The 22353-nt window shown below is 43.0% G+C and overlaps 1 protein-coding gene across 1 annotated transcript in view; it reads right to left on the reverse strand.

Moving 5' to 3' along the window:
* The window catches only part of LOC126092000 (medium-chain acyl-CoA ligase ACSF2, mitochondrial-like), a 100658-nt gene that overhangs the window by 66921 nt on the left and 11384 nt on the right, over nucleotides 1-22353 (reverse strand). Inside the window, exon 2 of the mRNA XM_049907374.1 lies at nucleotides 11180-11360. Within this exon, the coding sequence (XP_049763331.1) occupies nucleotides 11180-11360 (181 nt within the window). The remainder of the gene's footprint in view (nucleotides 1-11179; nucleotides 11361-22353) is intronic.

The following is a 22353-nucleotide window of genomic DNA, read 5'->3' on the forward strand; positions in this document are numbered from 1 at the left end:
CATTCCGTTCAACTGCTCTTCCAAGTCCTTCGCTGTCTCTGACAGAATTACAATGTCATCGGCGGACCTCAAAGTTTTTATTTCTTCTCCATGGATTTTAATACCGACTCCGAATTTTTCTTCTGTTTCCTTTACTGCTTGCTCAATATACAGATTGAATAACATCGGGGATAGGCTACAACCTTGTCTCACTCCCTTCCCAACCACTGCTTCCCTTTCATGTCCCTCGACTCTTATAACTGCCATCTGGTTTCTGTACAAATTGTAAACAGCCTTTCGCTCCCTGTATTTTACCCCTGCCACCTTTAGAATTTGAAAGGGAGTATTCTAGTCAACATTGTCAAAAGCTTTCTCTAAGTCTACAAATGCTAGAAATGTAGGTTTGTCTTTCCTTAATCTTTCTTCTAAGATAAGTCGTAGGATCAATATTGCCTCACGTGTTCCAACATTTCTGCGGAATCCAAACTGATCTTCACCGAGGTCGTCTACTACCAGTTTTTCCATTTGTCTGTAAAGAATAGGCATTAGTATTTTGCAGCTGTGACTTATTAAACTGACAGTTCGGTAATTTTCACATCTGTCAACACCTGCTTTCTTTGGGATTGGAATTATTATATTCTTCTTGAAGTCTGAAGATATTTCGCCCGTCTCATACATCTTGCTCACCAGATGGTAGAGTTTTGTCAGGACTTGCTCTGCCAAGGCCGTCAGTAGTTCCAATGGAATGTTGTCTACTCCCGGGGCCTTGTTTCGACTCAGGTCTTTCAGTGCTCTGTCAAACTCTTCATGCAGCATCATATCTCCCATTTCATCTTCTTCTACATCCTCTTCCATTTCCAGAATATTGTCCTCAAGTACATCGCCCTTGTATAGACCCTCTATATACTCCTTCCACCTTTCTGCATTCCCTTCTTTGCTTAGAACTGCGTTTCCATCTGAGCTCTTGATATTCATACAAGTGTTTCTCGTCTCTCCAAAGGTCTCTAATTTTCCTGTAGGCAGTATCTATCTTACCCCTAGTGAGATAAGCCTCTACATCCTTACATTTGTCCTCTAGCCATCCCTGCTTAGCCATTTTGCACTTCCTGTCAATCTCATTTTTGAGACGTTTGTATTCCCTTTTGCCTGCTTCATTTACTGTGTTTTTATGTTTTCTCCTTTCATCAATTAAATTCAATATTTCTTCTGTTACCCAAGGATTTCTACTAGCCCTTGTCTTTTTACCTACTTGATCTGCTGCCTTCACTACTTCATCCCTCAGAGCTACCCATTCTTCTTCTACTGTATTTCTTTCCCCCATTCCTGTCAATTGTTCCCTTATGCTCTCCCTGAAACTCTGTACAACCTCTGGTTTAGTCAGTTTATCCAGGTCCCATCTCCTTAAATTGCCACCTTTTTGCAGTTTCTTCAGTTTTAATCTACAGGTCATAACCAATAGATTGTGGTCAGAGTCCACATCTGCCCCTGGAAATGTCTTAAAATTTAAAACCTCGTTCCTAAATCTCTGTCTTAGCATTATATAATCTATCTGATACCTTTTCGTATCTCCAGGGTTCTTCCATGTATACAACCTTCTTTCATGATTCTTAAACCAAGTGTTACCTATGATGAAATTGTGCTCTGTGCAAAATTCTACCAGGCGGCTTCCTCTTTCATTTCTTAGCCCCAATCCATATTCACCTACTACGTTTCCTTCTCTCCCTTTTCCTACACTAATTCCAGTCACCCATGACTATTAAATTTTCGTCACCCTTCACTATCTGATAATTTCTTTTATTTCATCATACATTTCTTCAATTTCTTTGTCATCTGCAGAGATAGTTGGCATATAAACTTGTACTACTGTAGTAGGTGTGGGCTTCGTATCTATCTTGGCCACAATAATGTGTTCACTATGCTGTTTGTAGTAGCTTACCCGCATTCCTATTTTCCTATTCATTATTAAACCTACTCCTGCATTACCCCTATTTGATTTTGTATTTATGACCCTGTATTCACATGACCAAAAGTCTTGTTCCTCCTGCCACCAAACTTCACTAATTCCCAATATATCTAACTTCAACCTATCCATTTCCCTTTTTAAATTTTCTAACCTACCTGCCCGATTAAGGGATCTGACATTCCATGCTCCGATCCGTAGAACGCCAGTTTTCTTTCTCCTGATAACGACGTCCTCTTGAGTGTCCCCGCCCGGAGATCCGAATGGGGGACTATTTTACCTCCGGAATATTTACCTTACGACTTATCTTAGAAGAAAGATTAAGGAAAAGCAAACCTACGTTTATAGCATTTGTAGACTTAGAGAAAGCTTTTGATAATGTTGAGTGGAATACTCTCTTTCAAATTCTAAAGGTGGCAGGGGTAAAATACAGGGAGCGAAAGGCTATTTACAACTTGTACAGAAACCAGATGGCAGTTATAAGAGTTGAGGGACATGAAAGGGAAGCAGTGGTTGGGAAGGGAGTAAGACAGGGTTGTAGCCTCTCCCCGATGTTATTCAATCTCTATATTGAGCAAGCAGTAAAGGAAACAAAAGAAAAATGTGGAGTAGGTATTAAAATCCATGGAGAAGAAATAAAAACTTTGTGGTTCGCCGATGACATTGTAATTCTGTCAGAGACAGCAAAGGACTTGGAAGAGCAGTTGAACGGAATGGATGGTGTCTTGAAGGGAGGATATAGGATGAACATCAACAAAAGCAAAACGAGGATAATGGAATGTAGTCGAATTAAGTCGGGTGATGCTGAGGGTATTAGATTAGGAAATGAGACACTTAAAGTAGTAAAGGAGTTTTGCTATTTGGGGAGCAAAATAACTGATGATGGACGAAGTAGAGAGGATATAAAATGTAGACTGGCAATGGCAAGGAAAGCGTTTCTGAAGAAGAGAAATTTGTTAACATCGAGTATAGATTTAAGTGTCAGGAAGTCATTTCTGAAAGTATTTGTATGGAGTGTAGCCATGTATGGAAGTGAAACATGGACGGTAAATAGTTTGGACAAGAAGAGAATAGAAGCTTTTGAAATGTGGTGCTACAGAAGAATGCTGAAGATTAGATGGGTAGATCACATAACTAATGAGGAAGTATTGAATAGGATTGGGGAGAAGAGAAGTTTGTGGCACAACTTGACCAGAAGAAGGGATTGGTTGGTAGGACATGTTCTGAGGCATCAAGGGATCACCAATTTAGCATTGGAGGGCAGTGTGGAGGGTAAAAATCATAGGGGGAGACCAAGAGATGAATACACTAAGCAGATTCAGAAGGATGTAGGTTGCAGTAGGTACTGGGAGATGAAGAAGCTTGCACAGGATAGAGTAGCATGGAGAGCTGCATCAAACCAGTCTCAGGACTGAAGACAACAACAACAACAATATTTTACCCAAGAGGACGCCATCATGCTGCATGCCCTCGGGAAAAATTACGGCTGTAGTTTCCCCTTGCTTTCAGCCGTTTGCAGTACCAGCACAGCAAGGCCGTTTTGGTTAGTGTTAGAAGGCCAGATCAGTCAATCATCCAGACTGTTGCCCCTGCAACTACTGAAAAGGCTGCTGCCCCTGTTCAGGAACCACACGTTTGTCTGGCCTCTCAACAGATACCCCTCCATTGTGGTTGCACCTACGGTATGGCCATCTGTATCGCTGAGGCACGAAAGCCTCCCCACCAATGGCAAGGTCCATGGTTCATAACTGCCACATAATGACTAAGCTGCTTCCATGCCTCTGCAGATTGGGTACGGAGATGATGCTGTAAGCTCTACTCACTCACATGGAGCCCTCCTGGCACTGGTAGTTTATGGAAGGGAGACTGTATTGTTCAATAAATTTGTTAAAGCAGTGGCTTGACCTGACAGTTGATGCAAACACCATATTTTATTAGGTTTGATCCTACTGGCAATGCTATGCCATCATCTTCCTTTGACTTGTAAATTGATTAAGCCAGTTGCAGAGGAACGTACCCTTTGACATGGAGTCCAGCTTGGCATTTTTCACATATACAATTCACTGCCAGAGGTGAAAGGTGCAAGAAGTAATAGAACAAAAATACTTGGTTGAAAAGCTGATATAATCCAATACCTCTTTGGATTAACAGTCTGATCTTACGTGCACTGTGCCAGACTGAAATTTATACACACACAATCCTGCCATAAGGTGAATATAATCATATGAAACACCAGAAAGATTGCAAGAGGTACAATCTGTTCCTGCAGTTCTTATTGTTCATATACTTCTGAACACCCTTAGCTTCAGGTGATTCAATCATGTAAGTTCTTATTAACTTTATGACCGAGGAGTCTCAATGACTGTTTAAAGTTGACAATGTGTGTTGTTAATACGTATGGTCAAGTTTGAAATAGGATAATGAGTAAAACAAAACACACTGATTACACAATGCACACATTCACAGCTGATGTTTGCATCCTTAATCATTTTTATCATATTGACATTGTAGGCTGTGGTCTAACACCCCCAAGAGCATGGCCTAATGCCCATATAACAAAAATTACCAAGAAAAGTTTTTGGTTGAAAAGCAAAACCCTGTTCCTTCTCCATTCCTCTAGCTTCTTATGTAGCAAATGAAGTGTAAAGCTGTAATTGTGAGACTAGAGCATTAAAGAAATGAAAAGTCTTCCCACAAAAGGGAATGCTGCATTTGACTTTTGACTGTACACAAAATGTTGCCCATAGGGAAGTTTAAGACAAATCTTATTCCCATTCATTTCTAAAATGACAGTTTTTAATAAAAGACACCTCTAAATAGGGCAGGCAACCACATAAGCACCATTCATGCAACTGAAGTACAATGTAGTGCCTCCATATCTAGTGTTATACTGTGAGTGAAGGTGCCCTGAAATGAATCTTGAACATCCACTTGCAGGAGTACTAATTGTATAGAGCTGATCAATGCTTCCTAAATCTACATTTTAAGTGGCTAGTATAGTTATATTTTGACTAAAGTTCAGTCTTGATCACTCATGTATGTTTTAATGATATAGGTAACCGGTTTCGGTTCTTTCTACAGAACCATCATCAGACCCATGGCTCCCTTAGGATGGTAGGCGCAGCTCTCCTCGCTGCAACGCAGTCAACTGCGTTGCAGCGAGGAGAGCTCCGCCTACCATCCTAAGGGAGCCATGGGTCTGATGATGGTTCTGTAGAAAGAACCGAAACCGGTTACCTATATCATTAAAACATACATGAGTGATCAAGACTGAACTTTAGTCAAAATATAACAATTAATTGATCACTGCTTTCCAAAAATGTTTACCAAAATTGTGGCTAGTATAGTCTTTTTGTTTTTCTTTCAAAAACTTTGATTCTATGATTATTAACCAAGTGCTCTAGGATCCTTCTGAGGCTGCACTGTTGGATGTAAGCAATCTTTTCCCCAACTAAGACAGTTATGTCAGTTTCTCTCACTTATCCATTGTGTTGTCCCTCAGATTACATTTTAAAAAAATGGAGGATGATTTTCTTGGATACCAAAACATAGCTGTTTCAGCCTGCTATAATGAATCTTATCCTTATGTGGTGGTTTGAGAGGCAGCTAATGTAGCATGAAGTTCCCACAAAGAGGCTGGTTGGTTGCGTATCTGAATGTTTACAATGTCAATATGGAGTTTGTTGTTCCACATTTATTTCCCATCTGCACGAAAATTTGAGCTTTGATTCTTCAATGATATATTGTGGAAGTATCATGCCATTTAAATGGGATATCTGTTGCAGTGCCTTAGTGAGCACCCCATTTTTGAGTATGGTTGTCAAGTGAACAGCCCTACTTTTGCATGACATCATCCTTACTAACTAACAACACTTCTATGGTTGAGGTGCAGTGGATAATGGTATTCTGGAACTTATTCATGGCTTCTTTAGGTTCTCCAGTTATTTTGTAGATGGCCTACTATGTAACCATCAGGGCTGCCCGCCTAACACTTTTTGCAGAATGACATCTCTCATTCCACGAGAGACACGGTCTCTTCTAAGGTGTTTGGATGCCTTGATGGCTCTATGGATGGTTATACATTCTAGTCAGTTCTGGAGATTGCACGTTTTGCTGGTCAAATACAGTCTGTTGGCTGTAAGGAGTCCAGTTTGCCTATGAAAGATCCATTTAGGTTTTTTGATTTCAGATATTCCTCTTTTTTGGCAGAACAGCTGGTCTGAGTAATCATCTCTGCTGTGCAAGTCTTTAAATATTTCCAATCAAACTGTTTTTGTGATGGTTGGTGAGCATAAAGCAAAGTCAGTGGCTGAAAACAAGGAATGGTGTTTAGCTGAATTTGTATCTTCCCTGTGATCAAAAGAAATATGTCATTCAGGGTAGCAGGCAGCTTCAACTACCTGATTCTTGGGGCATGTTTTACAAGAGCCTCATAGCTCGCTGTGTTCACAGGAATCTCCTCAAAGGATAAATGGTGGTTTGGGCTTTGGTCCCCAAGCTCACTGTCAATGGTATCATTTGGCAATGAGTATGGCAAGCATATTGGTATGTATAATGAGAGAGGACAGTAGCAGCATCAGTTTGAAGTGCTGTAATTTTGTGGATAAGCCACCTGTGCTAGCTCTGCACCATTCACCCTGTCTCCACCAGGACGACCTTCCCTGTGAAGTTTGTAGCCCCATTGTGTAGATGCTTGGGAAGGTTTAAACCGAGTCATTTAGAGACACACTGAAGTTCTTAGTGAAGGTATAGCTGCTCTGCATGTTCTGAAGTCATTTATATTCACATGTATGAGGAAGAAAGTTAACGATTTCTGTTCCGCTCCCCCTCCCTCCTTCATTCCTCCATCACAAGTGGGAAAGAAGCTTGAAGCAAGGTACGTTCAGTCATCATTGCTTCAACATCAAGTACAGAATCATCAACATGGAATGTCTAATGTCGTGCGTAGAAAAGGATGTGTGTCTCTCTTTCTTTCTATCACATTTGCGTATTTTTCTCACTTTTTCTTGGGGGAAATGACAAATTGGATGCCACTAATGATACAGCCTTTGCAGATTTTGTGGGTTTTGATAGATATTTGTCATTCTTGAAACATTAGACTTTGCATCAGTGATAACACAAAAGCTAGGAATTAGATTTCAGTGCTGCGGCAAAAGCTGTTTTGAAAGTGTGAGGTCGAGTTGACCCGCGTCTTTATACCAACATGGGGCATGTGTTATATACATATTTTACTCTCCTGTATGAAGACTGGGAATTTTTTTAGTTCCATGCAGAATGGTCTCCTAAGCACTTAACACATTTTTCTGGGAATATACACATACTACCATGCTACACCTCTCACATGATGTTTCGCAGTTGTGCTCTGTCCCCCCATACCTTGGCGAACACAAAAACACTCAAAAGTTCTATTTTCTTTTGAAAACAGTTAAAATTTTGGACAAACATGTTTTTTTGTTGCTAGTCGTGACTTCTGCTTTCAACTTAATACGTCCTGTCAGAAAGTAGCTCCTGTTAATGTTCACTTTTTTAAATAGAGGTTGTCCCTTTGTCATGACGTGAACCCAGCTTCATATTTGTAACATACAAAATTCTAGCATCACACACGACTTGTTCCAGTATCCAAAGAAATTTAAGTTACAAAGGATTGATGACACCAATGTGGAATGATCTAGCAGGGACACATGACCTTATTTATACTTTTTTTTTTTTTTTTTTTTTTTTTTTTACACGTCAAGCTCTGTAGGACCAAATGAGGAGCAAATCTCCGAGGTCATGGAATGCGTCAGTACAAGAAATTACAACACAAAGATAATAACAGATAAAACTAAATGTTATTTACCTGAAAAAAATTCAGTCCATAAGTTTAAGTAAACACAATCAACAATACAATAAGAATCAGCTTAATTTTTCAAGGAACTCCTCAACAGAACACAAGTAGTGACCCATGAGGAAACTCTTCAGTTTCAATTTGGAAGTGCGTGGATTACTGCTAAGATTTTTGAATTCGAGTGGTAGCTTATTAAAAATGGACGCAGCAGTATAATGCACATCTTTTTTCACAAGAGTTAAGGAAATCCGATCCAAATGCAAATTTGATTTCTGCTGAGTATTAACTGAGTGAAAGCTGCTTGTTCTTGGGCATAAGCTAATATTGTTAACAAGAAATGACAGCAAAGAATATATATATATTGAGAGGCCAGTGTCAAAATACCCAGACTCGTGAACGGGGGTCAACAAGAGGTTTGGGAACTTACACCACTTATTGCCCAAACTGCCCATTTCCGAGTCAAAAATATCCTTTTAGAATGGGAAGAGTTTCCCCAAAATATACCATACAACATAAGCAAATGAAAATAAGCAATGTAGACTAATTTTCATGTTGAACGATCACTCACTTCTAATACCGTTCGAATAGTAAAAATGACAGTATTCACTAAGTCTTTGAACAAGATCCTGAACGTGGGCTTTCCACAACAGCTTACTATCTATCTGAACACCTAGAAATGTTAACTGTTCAGTTTCACTAATCATATGCCCGTTTTGTGAAATTAAAACAAAAGGGTTTTGTTGAATTGCGTGTTAGAAACTGTGAAAACTGAGTCTTACTGTGATTTAGTGTTAGTTTATTTTCTACAAGCCATGAACTTATGTACTGCACTATTTGAAACTGAGCCCATGTTTCACACAACATCCTTCACTACCAAGCCAGTGTCATCAGCAAAAACAGAAATGTTTTAGAGTTGCCCATAATACTAGAGGGCATATCATTTATATAAATAAGGAACAGGAGTGGCCCAAAGACTCACGACTCACTACTCCTCCCCCCCCCCCCCCCCCACCACTTGACTGTACCCCACTCAGACTCATCTCAACCATTATCAACATTGTTAACAATGACCTTTTGCTGCCTGTTGCTAAAGTAAGAGGTGAACCAATTGTGAGCCACTCCCCCTATTCCGTAATGGTCCAACTTCTGGAGCAATATTTTGTGATCAACACAATCAAATGCCTTAGTTAAATCAAAAAATATGCCAAGCATTCAAAATGCTTTGTTTCGCCCATCCAGTACCTCACAGAGAAAAGAGAATATAGCATTTTCAGTTGTTAAACAACTTCTAAAGCCGAACTGTACATTTGATAGCAAATTGTGTGATATAAAATGATCAATTATCCTTACACAACAGCCTTTCCAATAACTTTTGCAAACACTGATGGCATTGAAATAGGTCTAAAATTATCTACATTATCCCTTTCTCCCTTTTTATAAAGCGGCTTTACTACCGAGTACTTAAATCGTTCAGGAAACTGACCATTCCTAAAGGAAAAATTACAAATATGGCTAAATACAGGGCTAACATGTGCAGCACAGTACTTAAATATTCTGCTAGACACTCCATCATAACCATGGGAGTCTTTAGTCTTCAGTGATTTAATTATTCACTCCATCTCCCTCTTGTCTGTATCACAGAGGAGTATTTCAGACAATCAATCTCGGAAAAGCATTTGCCAAGACAGTTATATGATTCCCTGTAGAAACTAAATTTTTATTTAATTCAGCAGCAATGCTCAGAAAATGATTGTTAAATACTGTACATACATCTGATTTATCAGTAAAAGAAATATTTTTACTGCAAACTGCCTTTATATCATCGACCCTGTGCTGCTGATGAAACACTTCCTTGACTCCTGACCACATGGTTTTAATTTTATCTTGTCAATTAGCTGTTCTATTTGCATACCACATACTCCTTGCCTTCCTAACAACATTTTTAAGCACCTTATAACACTGTTTGTCATGGGCTACTGTAGCTTGGTTATGACTACTGCTGACATTTTGATATAATTCCCGCTTTGTTCTATAAGATATCCTTATCCCACTAGTCAGCCACCCAGGCTGCCTATTACTGCTAGTACCCTGTTTAGAACATTCTAATGGAAAGCAACTCTCCAAGAGCATGAGAAATGTGTTAAGGAAAGCACTGTATTTATCAACTATGTTATTGGCACTATAAACATCATGCCACTATTATTCCCTGACAAGGTTTACAGAACTCTATTGCTGTTGGATTAACTTTCCTACATAGTTTGTAATTACATATGACATTGGTTTGAGTACAAAACCCTTTTAGTGTTGAAATTAGTGCATCATAGTCTGAAAGGCCATTCATGCTTTTACTAACAGAATGCACATCTAGTTGTTGTTGTTGTTGTTGTTGTTGTGGTCTTCAGTCCTGAGCCTGGTTTGATGCAACTCTCCATGCTACTCTATCCTGTGCAAGCTTCTTCATCTCCCAGTACCTACTGCAACCTACATCCTTCTGAATCTGTTTAGTGTATTCATCTCTTGGTCTCCCTCTATGATTTTTACCATCCACTCTGCCCTCCAATACTAAATTGGTGATCCCTTGATGCCTCAGAACATGTCCTGCCAACCGATCCCTTCTTCTAGTCAAGTTGTGCCACAAACTTCTCTTCTCCTCAATCCTATTCAATACCTCCTCATTAGTTATATGATCTACCCATCTAATCTTCAGCATTCTTCTGTAGCACCACATTTTGAAAGCTTCTATTCTCTTCTTGTCCAAACTAGTTATCGTCCATGTTTCACTTCCATACATGGCTACGCTCCATACAAACACTTTCAGAAATGACTTCCTGACACTTAAATCTATACTCGATGTTAACAAATTTCTCTTCTTCAGAATCGCTTGCCATTGCCAGTCTACATTTTATATCCCCTCTAATTCGACAATCATCAGTTATTTTGCTCCCCAAATAGCAAAACTCCTTTACTACTTTAAGTGTCTCATTTCCTACCCCTCAGCACCTAGTAATGAAGAATAAATAAAAATATTGTCTATGGCTGTGCTAATGTTCCTCTGCACCCTGGTTGGAAAAAAACACAGTCTGCATCAGATCATATGAATTTCGGAGATCTACCAACATCCATAATTGAAGTCACTACATATAACTAATTTCTGGTACTTCCTACAAAGTGAATCAAGAACCCTCTCTAGCTTTAGCAGAAATACTCTGAAGTCGGAGTTAGGGGACCTATAAACAACAACAATTAGAAGTTTAGTTTTACTAAATCCAGCTGCCATAGATCATAGCATGCATTACCTATAATGAATTTACAAGGTAGAGGAAGGAGGTGGAGGAAGAAGACAGAAGAGGAAGGAGGAACAGGAGGAGACAATGTTTTTGTTGTTAAAACTGCACACACTGACTGTGACTTGCCTTTTCCTTGACTTCCTGAAAGGTGAGGCGGTGGCCCTGGTGCACAGAGACGATGGCTTCACGGTCTCCCCAAAGCTGTGCACTCTTGTCCAGCAGTTGACCTACTGTCAGGTTGACAAGAGGAATCTCGCTGGCCTCATGCCAGTAGCTCAGCTTCGGGCCCTTGCTGCCACTACTGCACCTGCAGAGGAACAGGAACACTTCATTTCACACTTGAGGTGGCTCATATCTTATTGTAACTAACAGTATGGAAGAAAAATTCTCGATGTTCATTTACACTCATGAAATTGACCACACAACTCCACAAACGTCTCACATCCATATTATTCAACCCTAAGTCATCTCTAAAATACTTTTACTCAGAATCACTCTTAAAACTCTTGCTGCAGACTTTTACTTCTACATAATATTACATTTATTTTTTCCAATCATGGTTGTTCCAGTATTTAAAACTGTCTCATTCACACAAATCAGTTGGCTGTCACTATTATCAAGTGGAGCACTAATGGTGCGCTTGAGTGTGTTCAGCCAAGTTGTTGTTGTTCCCATGTTTTCCCCAATATTTTGATGACTTGTGTGCTGACTGCCTAGGCTAACCAGACTGGTTGGAGTCCAGACAGCATGTACACTGTATCACAACTCTTAGTAATTTAATGAGACTGGGCCTGTCGTGCAAAAATTGTGAATGTAATGGAAACAATTAGTCTGTTTGTGGTGTACTGAGATAATGATTGGTTGGTTTAAAAGAGGGGTGAAGGGACCAAACTACGAGGTCTTCGGTCCCTTGTTCCTAATAAAACAATGCCACAAGTGTGAGAATAAAATGGACGAGACATATAACACAAAACGGAAAGAAAGAAAGAACGACAAGAATGGAGGAGAGGCAACGAACCCTAAAAAGGAACAAAACAGAACAAGAAAACAGACGCTAGAAACAGAAGAGAGTAAAACAAGAAAGTGGCTGGCCGGCCACGAGAATAAAAAGGAGAAGCTAGCCCCTCTGCAACACATTAAAACTTCCACCCTAAAAGCATTAGGGTGGAGGACACACAGGGACAAAGGATATGCGCTAAAACCTACATTGAAGTATAAAACCTACATGGAAGTATAAAACCCTCTCTCACGGATAAAATTTAAAACTAAAGCTTCTGCAAGGGCATCATCACCCAACACCGAAGGTAGGGAGCTGGGAATGTTAAAAGTCCACCGAAGAGCGGCTAAAAGTGGTCAGTCCAGCAAGAGATGGGCAACTGTAATTTGGGAGTCACAGCGACACAGAGGTGGGCCCTCGCGATGAAGTAGGTGACCATGTGTTAACCATGTATGGTCAATGCAGAGCCATCAGGGGACAACTGATTCCCAGCGAGAGGACCGCATGGAAGACTTCCACACATTATTCGTCTTCTTGTTGTGCAGGCTGTTATGCCACTCTGTCTCCCAAAGCCTGAAAACCCTGTGGTGTAAGACAGAACGCAGGTCAGCTTCGTAATGCCCATCTCCAGAAGCTGTTTCTGTGTCGCCTGTTTGGCAAGCATGTCGGCAAGTTCATTGCCTGGGATTCTGACTTGTCCAGGGGTCTAAACACACACCACTGAACGACAGGACTGTTCCAGGGCCTAGACGGACTCCTGGATAGATGCTACCAGAGGATGGCAAGGGTAGCACTGGTCGATAGCTTGTAGGCTGCTCAATGAGTCAGTACACAGTAGAGCCAGGGCATGAGCGGATGTGCTCAAGAGCACCAGATATGGCCGCCAGCTCAGCAGCAAAACACTGCAGCCATCTGGCAAGGAGTGCTCTTCAATATGACCTTCATGAACATACGCAAAGCCTACATGACCATCAGACATCAAGCCATTGGTGTAAACCACTTCAGAGCCCCGGAACACGTCAAGAATCTAGAGGAAGTGACAGCGGAAAGCTGTAGGGTTAACGGAGTCCTTAGGGCCACGTGAAAGGTCCAGACAAAGCTGTGGCCAAAGCATACACCAAGGAAGCGTACGTGATCGGCCAGCAAGTACAGGTGGTAAAGGGAAGGACTCCAGTTCGGAGAGAAGGGACTGCAGGTGAGCCACTATCTTTAGCCCCGACCTGGGCCACTGCTGCAGGAAATGGATTGCCGCAGGCAGGAAAAGGAGACAGTGATTCGGATGCTCAGGAGAACTATGAATGTGTTGAACGTAACAGGCAAGCAGTTGTGCAAGTCTGTCTGTGCAATGGAGGGATTCCAGCCTCCACCAGTATGCTGGTCACCAGACTTGTCCTAAAAGCTCCTGTCGCTGGTCGAACCCCGCAGTGGTGCACAAGGTCAAGTAAATGCAAACCTGAGGGCACTGTCGAACCATAAACAACACTCCCATAGTCAAATTGGGATTGGACAAGGGCTCTGTAGAGCCGCAGCAGTGTAGAGCAATCTGCACCCCAATTTGGAGTTGCTCAGGCAATGGAGGGCATTGAGGTGCAGCCAGCACTTCTGCTTAAGCTGACGAAGATGAGGAAGCCAAGTCAATAGAGCGTCGAAAACCAGTCCTAAGAATCGATATGTCTCCACTATAGTGAATGGATCATCAACAACGAAGTTCTGTGTCCGAATGAACGGTACAATGCCAACAGAAGTGCATGACCACATGACTTTGCGGCTGAAAACAAAGTGCCTGGTGGATGGCTCCCTGTAGTCCATGCTCACAAACACCTAAAATAGGGAGACACTCAATACAAAGACCTGTGGGACTCCATTCTCCTGGATATGGATGGAACTACGGGAGGCACCAACTTGGACACGGAAAGTATGGGGCGATAGGAAGTTTTGGATAAAAATCTGGAGTGGGCACTAGAGACTCCACTCATATAATGTGGCAAGGATAGGACGTCCCCAGGTCATGTCGTATTCTTTACGTAAGTCAAAAAAGCTGGAAATCAGGTGTTGCCATCTGCAAAAGGATGTTCGGATAGCAGACTAGAGGGACACAAGATTATCAGTGGTAGAACGACCCTGGTGGAAGCCGCTCTGACATGAATACAGTAGGCCAGGTCACTCCAAGACCCAACCCAACCACCGACATACCATATGTTCCAGCGGCTTACACAGAACATTGGTGAGGCCTATATGGGCCGATAGCTATCCACATCAAGCGGGTTTTTACCGGGTTTGAGCACCGGGATTGAAATATAAAGACGCCATCGCACCAGATACGGTTGAAGATGCATTAATTCTTCTTCTGTTCCTTGTATACAATGAGAAAGGCTTGTCCGTTGTCACAACACAAGTACCATAATTCCTGTCTGCAACAACTCCAATTGCAAATGTTCTATAACAGATAAGGTCTCTGTCATAGTATGCCTCCAATCCTGCTAGAGGCTTTTCATTACCCCTTACGACAGCAACAGTCAACCATGAATTCCCTGGTACTACTTCACTTGTTGTACAAGAGAAATTAATCTTACAACCAACAAATGTAATTGGCCCACTCAATATCTCCTGTTGGGACACTGGGTTTGGTGTCTCATCAAAACTGATAACAGTCTTGTACACTGGCATTCTGGTCCTCCTTGAATATCTTCTACGTCGGTACGGCATGGCTGTGTGTTCCGTGCGGCTGCCTCGAGTCGACTGAGCATGCTGCTGCCTGTGCACCGAGACCCCAGCGCCAAGTGCCGGAAGTCCCGATAAGATAGCGCGGTCACGTGACTTTTGATTTTCCAGCAACACGGGCCTAGTAATACTAGGGCCTATGTTGCGCTCTCTCTCACACAATTGAGCAACTCCACTTCCTCCCCAGGCTCGCTCAGCGGCTAAGTCCGCTTCAAGGTCATGCACCTATACGGCGACACACACAGCCATACAAGAGATGTTTAATCATCTGGCTGTAGATCTGATCAGACACAGGAGCTGCGTTGGGACAATGTGCGAGGGCACTGAGGAGCTCCCACTCTGTAAATTGGGCATTTAGGATGTACTGTGACATGTAGTGAATGAGAGGACATTACCTTGCAGCGGCCGTTTCAGAGTGCGACAGGTTGGGGGTAATTCTCTGACGCTGAGGCTTGAGCGAAGTGCTCTGAGAATTGCTTGTGTTTGTGTCGGTAGATAACGCGCCATTTAGGGTAACACCAGGAACACCTGTTGGGGTCTGGTACCTGAAAGGACGTTTGATCTTTGCCCAGGCTTGGAAAGGTGATGTACGGCACCCAATGATTGAGATGTATCTCTCCCAACACTCCTCCTTCCGTCGTTTTATAAGATGGCGAACGCGAGCACGGAGCCGTTTAAAGGCTATGAGGTGTTCCACAGAAGGGTGCCGCTTATGCCACTGCAGAACTCGCCCACATTCTTTAATTGCTTCAGCGACGACCAAGGGACTGTGTGACGCCTCAGGCACCCTAAAGAGCGAGGGATCGCGTTTTCTGCCGCAGAAACAATTGTGGTAGTCACCTGCTCAACCACCACATCGATGTTACCATGTGGGGGAGATTCAACGGTGACTTCAGAGGTGAAAGTTTCCCAGTCCGCCTTGTTTAAAGCCCATCTGGGTAGGCGTCCGTGGGCCTGACGCTGGGGCAGTGACCGGAAGATGGGAAGTGGTCACTACCACACAGGGCGTCACGTGCTCTCCAGTGGATAGATAGGAGGAGTCCTGGGCTGCAGATTGCTAAATCAATGGCCGAGTAGCTACCATGAGCCACACTGAAATGCATAGCGTCTCCAATATGTAAGACGCAGAGGTCGAACTGAGATAGTAAAGTTTAGACATCTCTGCCTTAGCCAGTAAGCACAGTGCCACCCCACAAGGGGTTATGGGCGTTAAAATCTCCCAGCAGTAGGAATGGTACTGCACCATCTGGAGGAAGATATACATTGCAGACGGTTACTTCCTGTGTGGTCCTTATTCTGACAGCCATAGCTTTAAGAGGGATTTGAAGTGGCACAGTGTCACTGCAGACTGAGTTTAAGACAAAAATGCAGAGTCCACCTGACAATTATAGTAGCTACGGTTCCTGTAATGTCACTTACAGCCATGGAGGGCAGGGGACCGCATTGACAGGAAACAGGTTTCCTTTAGGGCAACGCAGATAGCAGGTGTAAAGCTGAACAGTTGCCGTAGGTCAGCCAGGCTGCAGAAAAAACCGCTGCAATTCCACTGGAGGATGACGTGAGACTGGGAGGCATGGAACATTCAATGAAATAGTTTACGCCTCAGAGTCATCTGCTGCCACTGACTTACTGCCTCAGCAGTCTATATCCGGTGAGATCTAGGTCCTCAGTGGATGCCCGAATCTCCACCTCATCTGCAGACGCAGAGCTTGTCGGTAGCAGTGGTGTGGGAGCCACTGCAATTACCTTGGTCTTAGGGAACTTCTTTTTGGATTTCTCTCACTGCTGCTTTGGTTTCCCTGGCTGGGAGGACTTCACTGGCTCAGTCTCCGGGACTGAGGATGAGTGTGAAGCCCTACGACCAGCTGCTTTTGGGCTCTTCAGCCACTGACGGGCGTCATTTTTTCCACTAGCAGAAACCTGGGAATGGAGTGACCCAAGGGACCCCTTCCTAACAAGAAAAGCTGAAGACGACTTCACTTCTCCAGCTTAGAAGTGGGGACGGACGTCCCCGATGGATGGGGGGTTGTTTCTCCCGAAGTAGGTGGTGCAGGAGCAACAGGGAGGGAAATGCCCCCCCACCATCATGGGAGCAGGTGTAGTCTTCCAGCTCTGAGAGGTGACTGAGTTTGGTGGGGCTGATTGTGCCGGAACTGTTGAAGCGGCAGCATAAGACAATGTCATACACACAGGATGCAGGCGTTCAAATTTTCTCTTAGCCTCAGTGTAGGTCAGTCAGTCCAGGGTCTTGTACTTCATGATTTTCCTTCCTTTCTGGAGAATATTGCAGTCTGGCGAGTGAGGCAAATGGTGCTCTCCGCAGATGACACAGATGGGAGGCGGGGCACATGGAGTATTGGGATGTGACGGGCATTTGCAATCTCGACATGTGATGCTGGAAGTACAGCGGGAAGACAATGGCCGAACTTCCAGCACTTAAAGCACTGCACAGGGGGAGGATATAGGGCTTTACATAAAAGTGGTAGATCATCATGTTGACCTGCTCGGGCAATGTATCACCCTCTAAGGCCAAGATAAAGGGACCAGTGGCTATCTGATTATACCTCGGATCCCGGTTGACACGCCGGACAAAATGTACACCTTACTGCTCTAAACTGGTGTGCAGCTCATCGCCGGACTGCAAAAGAAGGTCTCTGTGAAATATGGTACCCTGGACCATATTTAAGCTCTTATGGGGCATGATGATTACAGAAACACCCCCAGCTTGTCCCAAGCGAGTAATGCCTGTGACTGGGCACAGGATGCTGTTTTGATCAAGACTGACCCAGATCTCATTTTGGACAAGCCCTCCACCTCCCCAAACTTTTCCTCTAAATGCTCAACAAAAAGCTGAGGCTTCGTTGTCATGAAAGATTCCCCATCAGCTTTTGAACATACAAGTTACCGGGGTGAATATGATCCGCTGCCATCCTTAGCCTGACGTTCCTCCCACCGTGTGGCCAGGGAGGGGAACGATTTGGGGTTGTATGCCTGTGCACTGAATTGAGCTCTTGAACACTTAGAGACTGCTGGTGTTTCACCACCAGCAAGAGGTGATGGACTATGTTTCATTGCGTGTCATCCGCCCTGAAGCCACCCACTCCAAACCAGGCGCCCTCCCACCGGCGCCACCCAGCTGCAGCAAAGGCCACCTGGCAGGATGGCCATTGGCCGGAGTACCGATGCCCCAGAGGGGTGGGCATCTACCCCTTGGCATACGTGGGGAGTTAACGATGCAGGCATCAGCAGAGCGATCCCTGTGTGGTCAGGGTGCTACAACCAACAGGGTACATGGCGACCCCATCACAACTGTCTGGCTACCATGACGGATATCAGGTGCAAAGATGTCCACGGTCATCGTCGACGCAGAAAGCAACACTGCATAGCGCTTGGTGGAAAACGCACCCAGGAAGGTGTCCTCACCCAAGAGATGGAGAATGGATGGGACTGCAATGCGACGATGAGAAAGTGGTCTAAAGATCTGAATGCACGATAGAGACAATGCACCACGGGAGGCGCCATTCACCAACTGGCTCGCTCTTTGGGAAAATTTTGAAGAATAGAGGTCAAACCCTACAGGGGACCATCACACAAGGCTGAAACGTGTGATACTCCTTTTAGTTGCCTCTTATGACAGGCAGGAATACCTCAGGCCTATTCTGATCCCCAGACCCGCAGGGGGAGGTGTACTGAGATAACAAAGAGGACGAGTTTGTGACAGCAGGTACCAGATGTATCATGGACATCAGTCCACAGCAGGACCATTGCCTCCTGCAGTGGCACCACCACCACCACCATCACCACCACCACCACCATCACCACCACCACCACCACCACCACAAGGGGCCTACTTTGAAGGGGATTATGGTCCCAACCTCGTCAGGTATTTGAAATATTTTTTCTGACCAAAGGTCGGATAATTTTTAGACAGGCCTCGTACATTTTACTTAGTGTGTGTAAAAAGTAATGTCATTGATTTCATCTCCAAACTTTTTTTTCAAATAATGATATCGTCCCCTTCAGCAGCTATACATTGGCGGAGTCACTATTCCGATTCTTGGAAGCAGTGCTGAAAGGCTTGAGATGGTGGGGCCTTTGCCATTCTGTCTCAGGATCATATTCATAAATTTATGATTCACCACCTGTGATGACACAATCTAACCACTCACGGTCACTTGCAATCCTCTGAAGATTATCAATGCACACCTGTCTTCAATTGTCCTTCTGCTCAATTGTGAGGTTTTGCGGCATCATTTTAGCCGAACCTTTTGCTTGTGCAAATCTTCGGTCAATATTTGATGTGTAGTGAAAGCGTTTAACCGGTGACCCATCATCCTTATTGTTTAACTTTGATACGATCTCACAAGAGCACACATATGTTCGACATTTTTATTTTCTCTTGAAATTTAAAGTCTCCCTGAGCGAGGTTCATCATCAAAATGTTCTCTGCCTTCCAAAAATGATTTGTGCCTGCAAAAAACTTCTGTTCTTGATAAGGAATGTTCCCATAGGCCTGTTTCAACTTTTCAGAGATTTCCCCAAGTTTACCACAAAATTTGATGGCATAATGTCACTCTAAACTCCACAGATTCATTTTCGTAACAATAAGAACACAGTTTCACTGACGGCACTCTCAGAAATCGTGTGATGGCCGTATGGAGCTGAAACTCAAGACTGAGCATCTGGAAGGAATGAATACACTACTCTACACAAGTAGAAAAACACAGCATTGGCAGATCACTCACGTCTATGGCAACCCACCTGTCATGTGTGCCTCCTGGATCATTCCACATTAGTATCACCAGCCCTCTGTAACTTTAAATTCTTTGGATGCTGGAACGGAACTCTCGTGTGGTGCTAGAATTTTGTACGTTACAAATACGAAGGTTTGTTAACCGTGCAGTTCACGACAAAGGGACAACCTCTTGTGGAAGAAAGTGAACATTAACAGGAGCTACATTCTGAAAGGATATGGTAAGTTTGCAGTGAAAGTCACAACTAACAACAAAAAAACATGTTTGTCCAAAATGTGTAACTGTTTTCAAAAGAAAATAGAAAACTTTTGAGTGTGTGTTTCATATTTGTAAAGATCTGTAGGAAGTGGCCAAGACCTTTTTAATGAGAGGAAACACCTGTATCAAGATATTCAACCCCCAAACATGCCAACAGTCTCACTTGATGAATGTTCATTACTCACAGAAATGCATGGGGCTCTGAATGGTGCTTTAGCTTCTATAAATATTATGGATATGAGCATTTTTGAGCTCCTGTTAGTACTTTAAGGAGACTGGGCCAGTCGTGAAAAAACTGTCAATATAACGGAAACAATTAGTCTGTTTGTGCTGTACTGAGATATCAAAAAGGGCAAGTTTGTGACAGCTGGTACTTGATGTACCGTAAACATCAGCCCACAGCAGGAACATTGCCTCCTGGAGGGGCACCACCACCACCACCACCACCACCACCACCACCACCACCACCACCAGGAAGAGGGATGCATCCTTAAGTAACTGTGCACAAGCAGAAGTTGTTGACTGCAAGTTGTGAGTCAATCTGAGTCTCGCAAGGGTATTTCTGCAGAGTGTCTGTCACACTTTCCTGTTGTTTTGTCTTGATTGACAAGTTTTTAATGTACTCTTATTTCCACTGCTTCTTTGATGACCATATCCCAAAATCTATTGGCACAACACAGCAACACTGTCTGCTCAGAAACAAACACGTCCTTCGCTGATGCTGTGCTCTGCCATTGCAGACTCGTCGGTTTGGCCACAGTAACAACTGATGCTGCAGCTGCCATAGCCCTTAGCCTTAGCTGCTCTTTGACTACCATATCAATTGTAACTATTCAAATGGTTTTTATGTTGTGTTTCTCAATTATCCAGGCAATCTTGGCTCTTGGCTGTCCTATGTATGGAAGGTATGCAAGGTGCTTTGCTGCTTCTTCTTCGTCTTGCTTGGCTGGAGAGTCCCTCTTATTTGTTTCCTTGTGAAAGGTTTGGCACACCTGCTGCAACTCAGTAGGCAGACTTTCCCTGTCATATATTTCTTATGTTCTGTATATCACAGTTGGGAGCATAGATTTTTCATTGTGTCAGATGGAGGCAGCTATTGCCGTTTAGGTACAGATTTGTGGATATGGAACGTCCTAATATGCAATCAGGGTCTTTCATTATTAAAAAGTCCAGGAATTGTAGGCATCTATTTTCTTACCACTCCATGGTGGTCCTGATGATGATGTGGATCTTTCTGCTTACAAAGAATAATAGATTTCAGATTATGTAAGCAGTCAACATGAAAACTTATCTCCTACACTAACAATCTCGAATATGAGTGGAGAAACTTTTAGAGTATTGCACAATACACTTCAAACAATTACATGCTTAGTGCAATTGTACAGGATAGATAAGATACTGATTTGTCAGTCACATTAAAAAGCTGCTACAAAAGCAAAGAGGTTCACTGTGAATTTAAATGTAGCAGAAGCCCCACAGACAAACTCAATTAAACCACAATTAGCATGATGAGAATCATACATTTAGTTCTTAATGAATGCAAAAGTCTAATTCTATCTGCCAAATTCTAAGAATTTTAGGTCTCATATTAAATCAGTGTGACTGTAATGGCATCGAAGCGGAGGATGACACAAGAAAGGCTGAATGTTGGATGTATTTTTCCAAAACTATTTCACTGAGGAAATTCACTCTGTAGTCCCTCCTTTAAACTGTTGCACGAACATCAAAATGACATATCAAAGTAAGTGACTATAGGATAAAAAAATAAACTGCAACCACTGAGCAGAAGAAAGGTCACAGAATCTGACTGGATACCAAAATGATTATACACACAGTATGCAGCAGAATCCACTTCTCTTCTTGCAGCAGTGTACTGTGTATCACTGGAGGAGCAAAGTGCTAAGCAGAAGAAAGCATACTGGTAGGTCGCTTCTGTTTTCAACAAGAGTCATCGAACAGAGGCACAAACTATCTGTGACATCTGTCTGGTGTAGAATTTTGAAACATATTTTATGTTGACATACTATGACATTTCTGGAAGCTAAAAATCATCTCTGTTGGAATCAGCACGGGTTCTGGAAACAACGATCATGTGACACCCAGCTCACTCTGTCTCCAACACCCAGAAAACAGTAGATACTGGCACCTAGGCTGGTGCCATGTCCTCCCTTGATTTCTGGGCGGCATTCAATACAGTTCCACTGTGCCATCTAATCAACAAAATATGAGTGTATGGAATATCAGATCCGTTGTGAGATTGGGCTAAAGAGTTTGCAGCAAACCGAACACAGCTCGTCATTCTCAGAGATATAACTTTTAGTCATGAAAATAATGTAGCTTGCAGAGTGTAGATCTAGATTTTTATTGCAAACCATAATGACTGTACAGGGGCAAATCCAGGATTTTGGTTTTGGGGTGAAGCGGAGGAGTGGTTGAAGTCAGAAGTATCACCCTCATAGAGGCATCAAAATTTACTTGTGTGAACAGTGTTTCATTAGCCGAAGTCTGTCGTTATACAGTGATGAGTAACAAAAAGTCACACAGTTTTATACAGTTCTACAGAATCCTCT

Source organism: Schistocerca cancellata, chromosome 7 (genome assembly GCF_023864275.1).
Source record: "Schistocerca cancellata isolate TAMUIC-IGC-003103 chromosome 7, iqSchCanc2.1, whole genome shotgun sequence".
Lineage (NCBI taxonomy): Eukaryota > Metazoa > Arthropoda > Insecta > Orthoptera > Acrididae > Schistocerca > Schistocerca cancellata.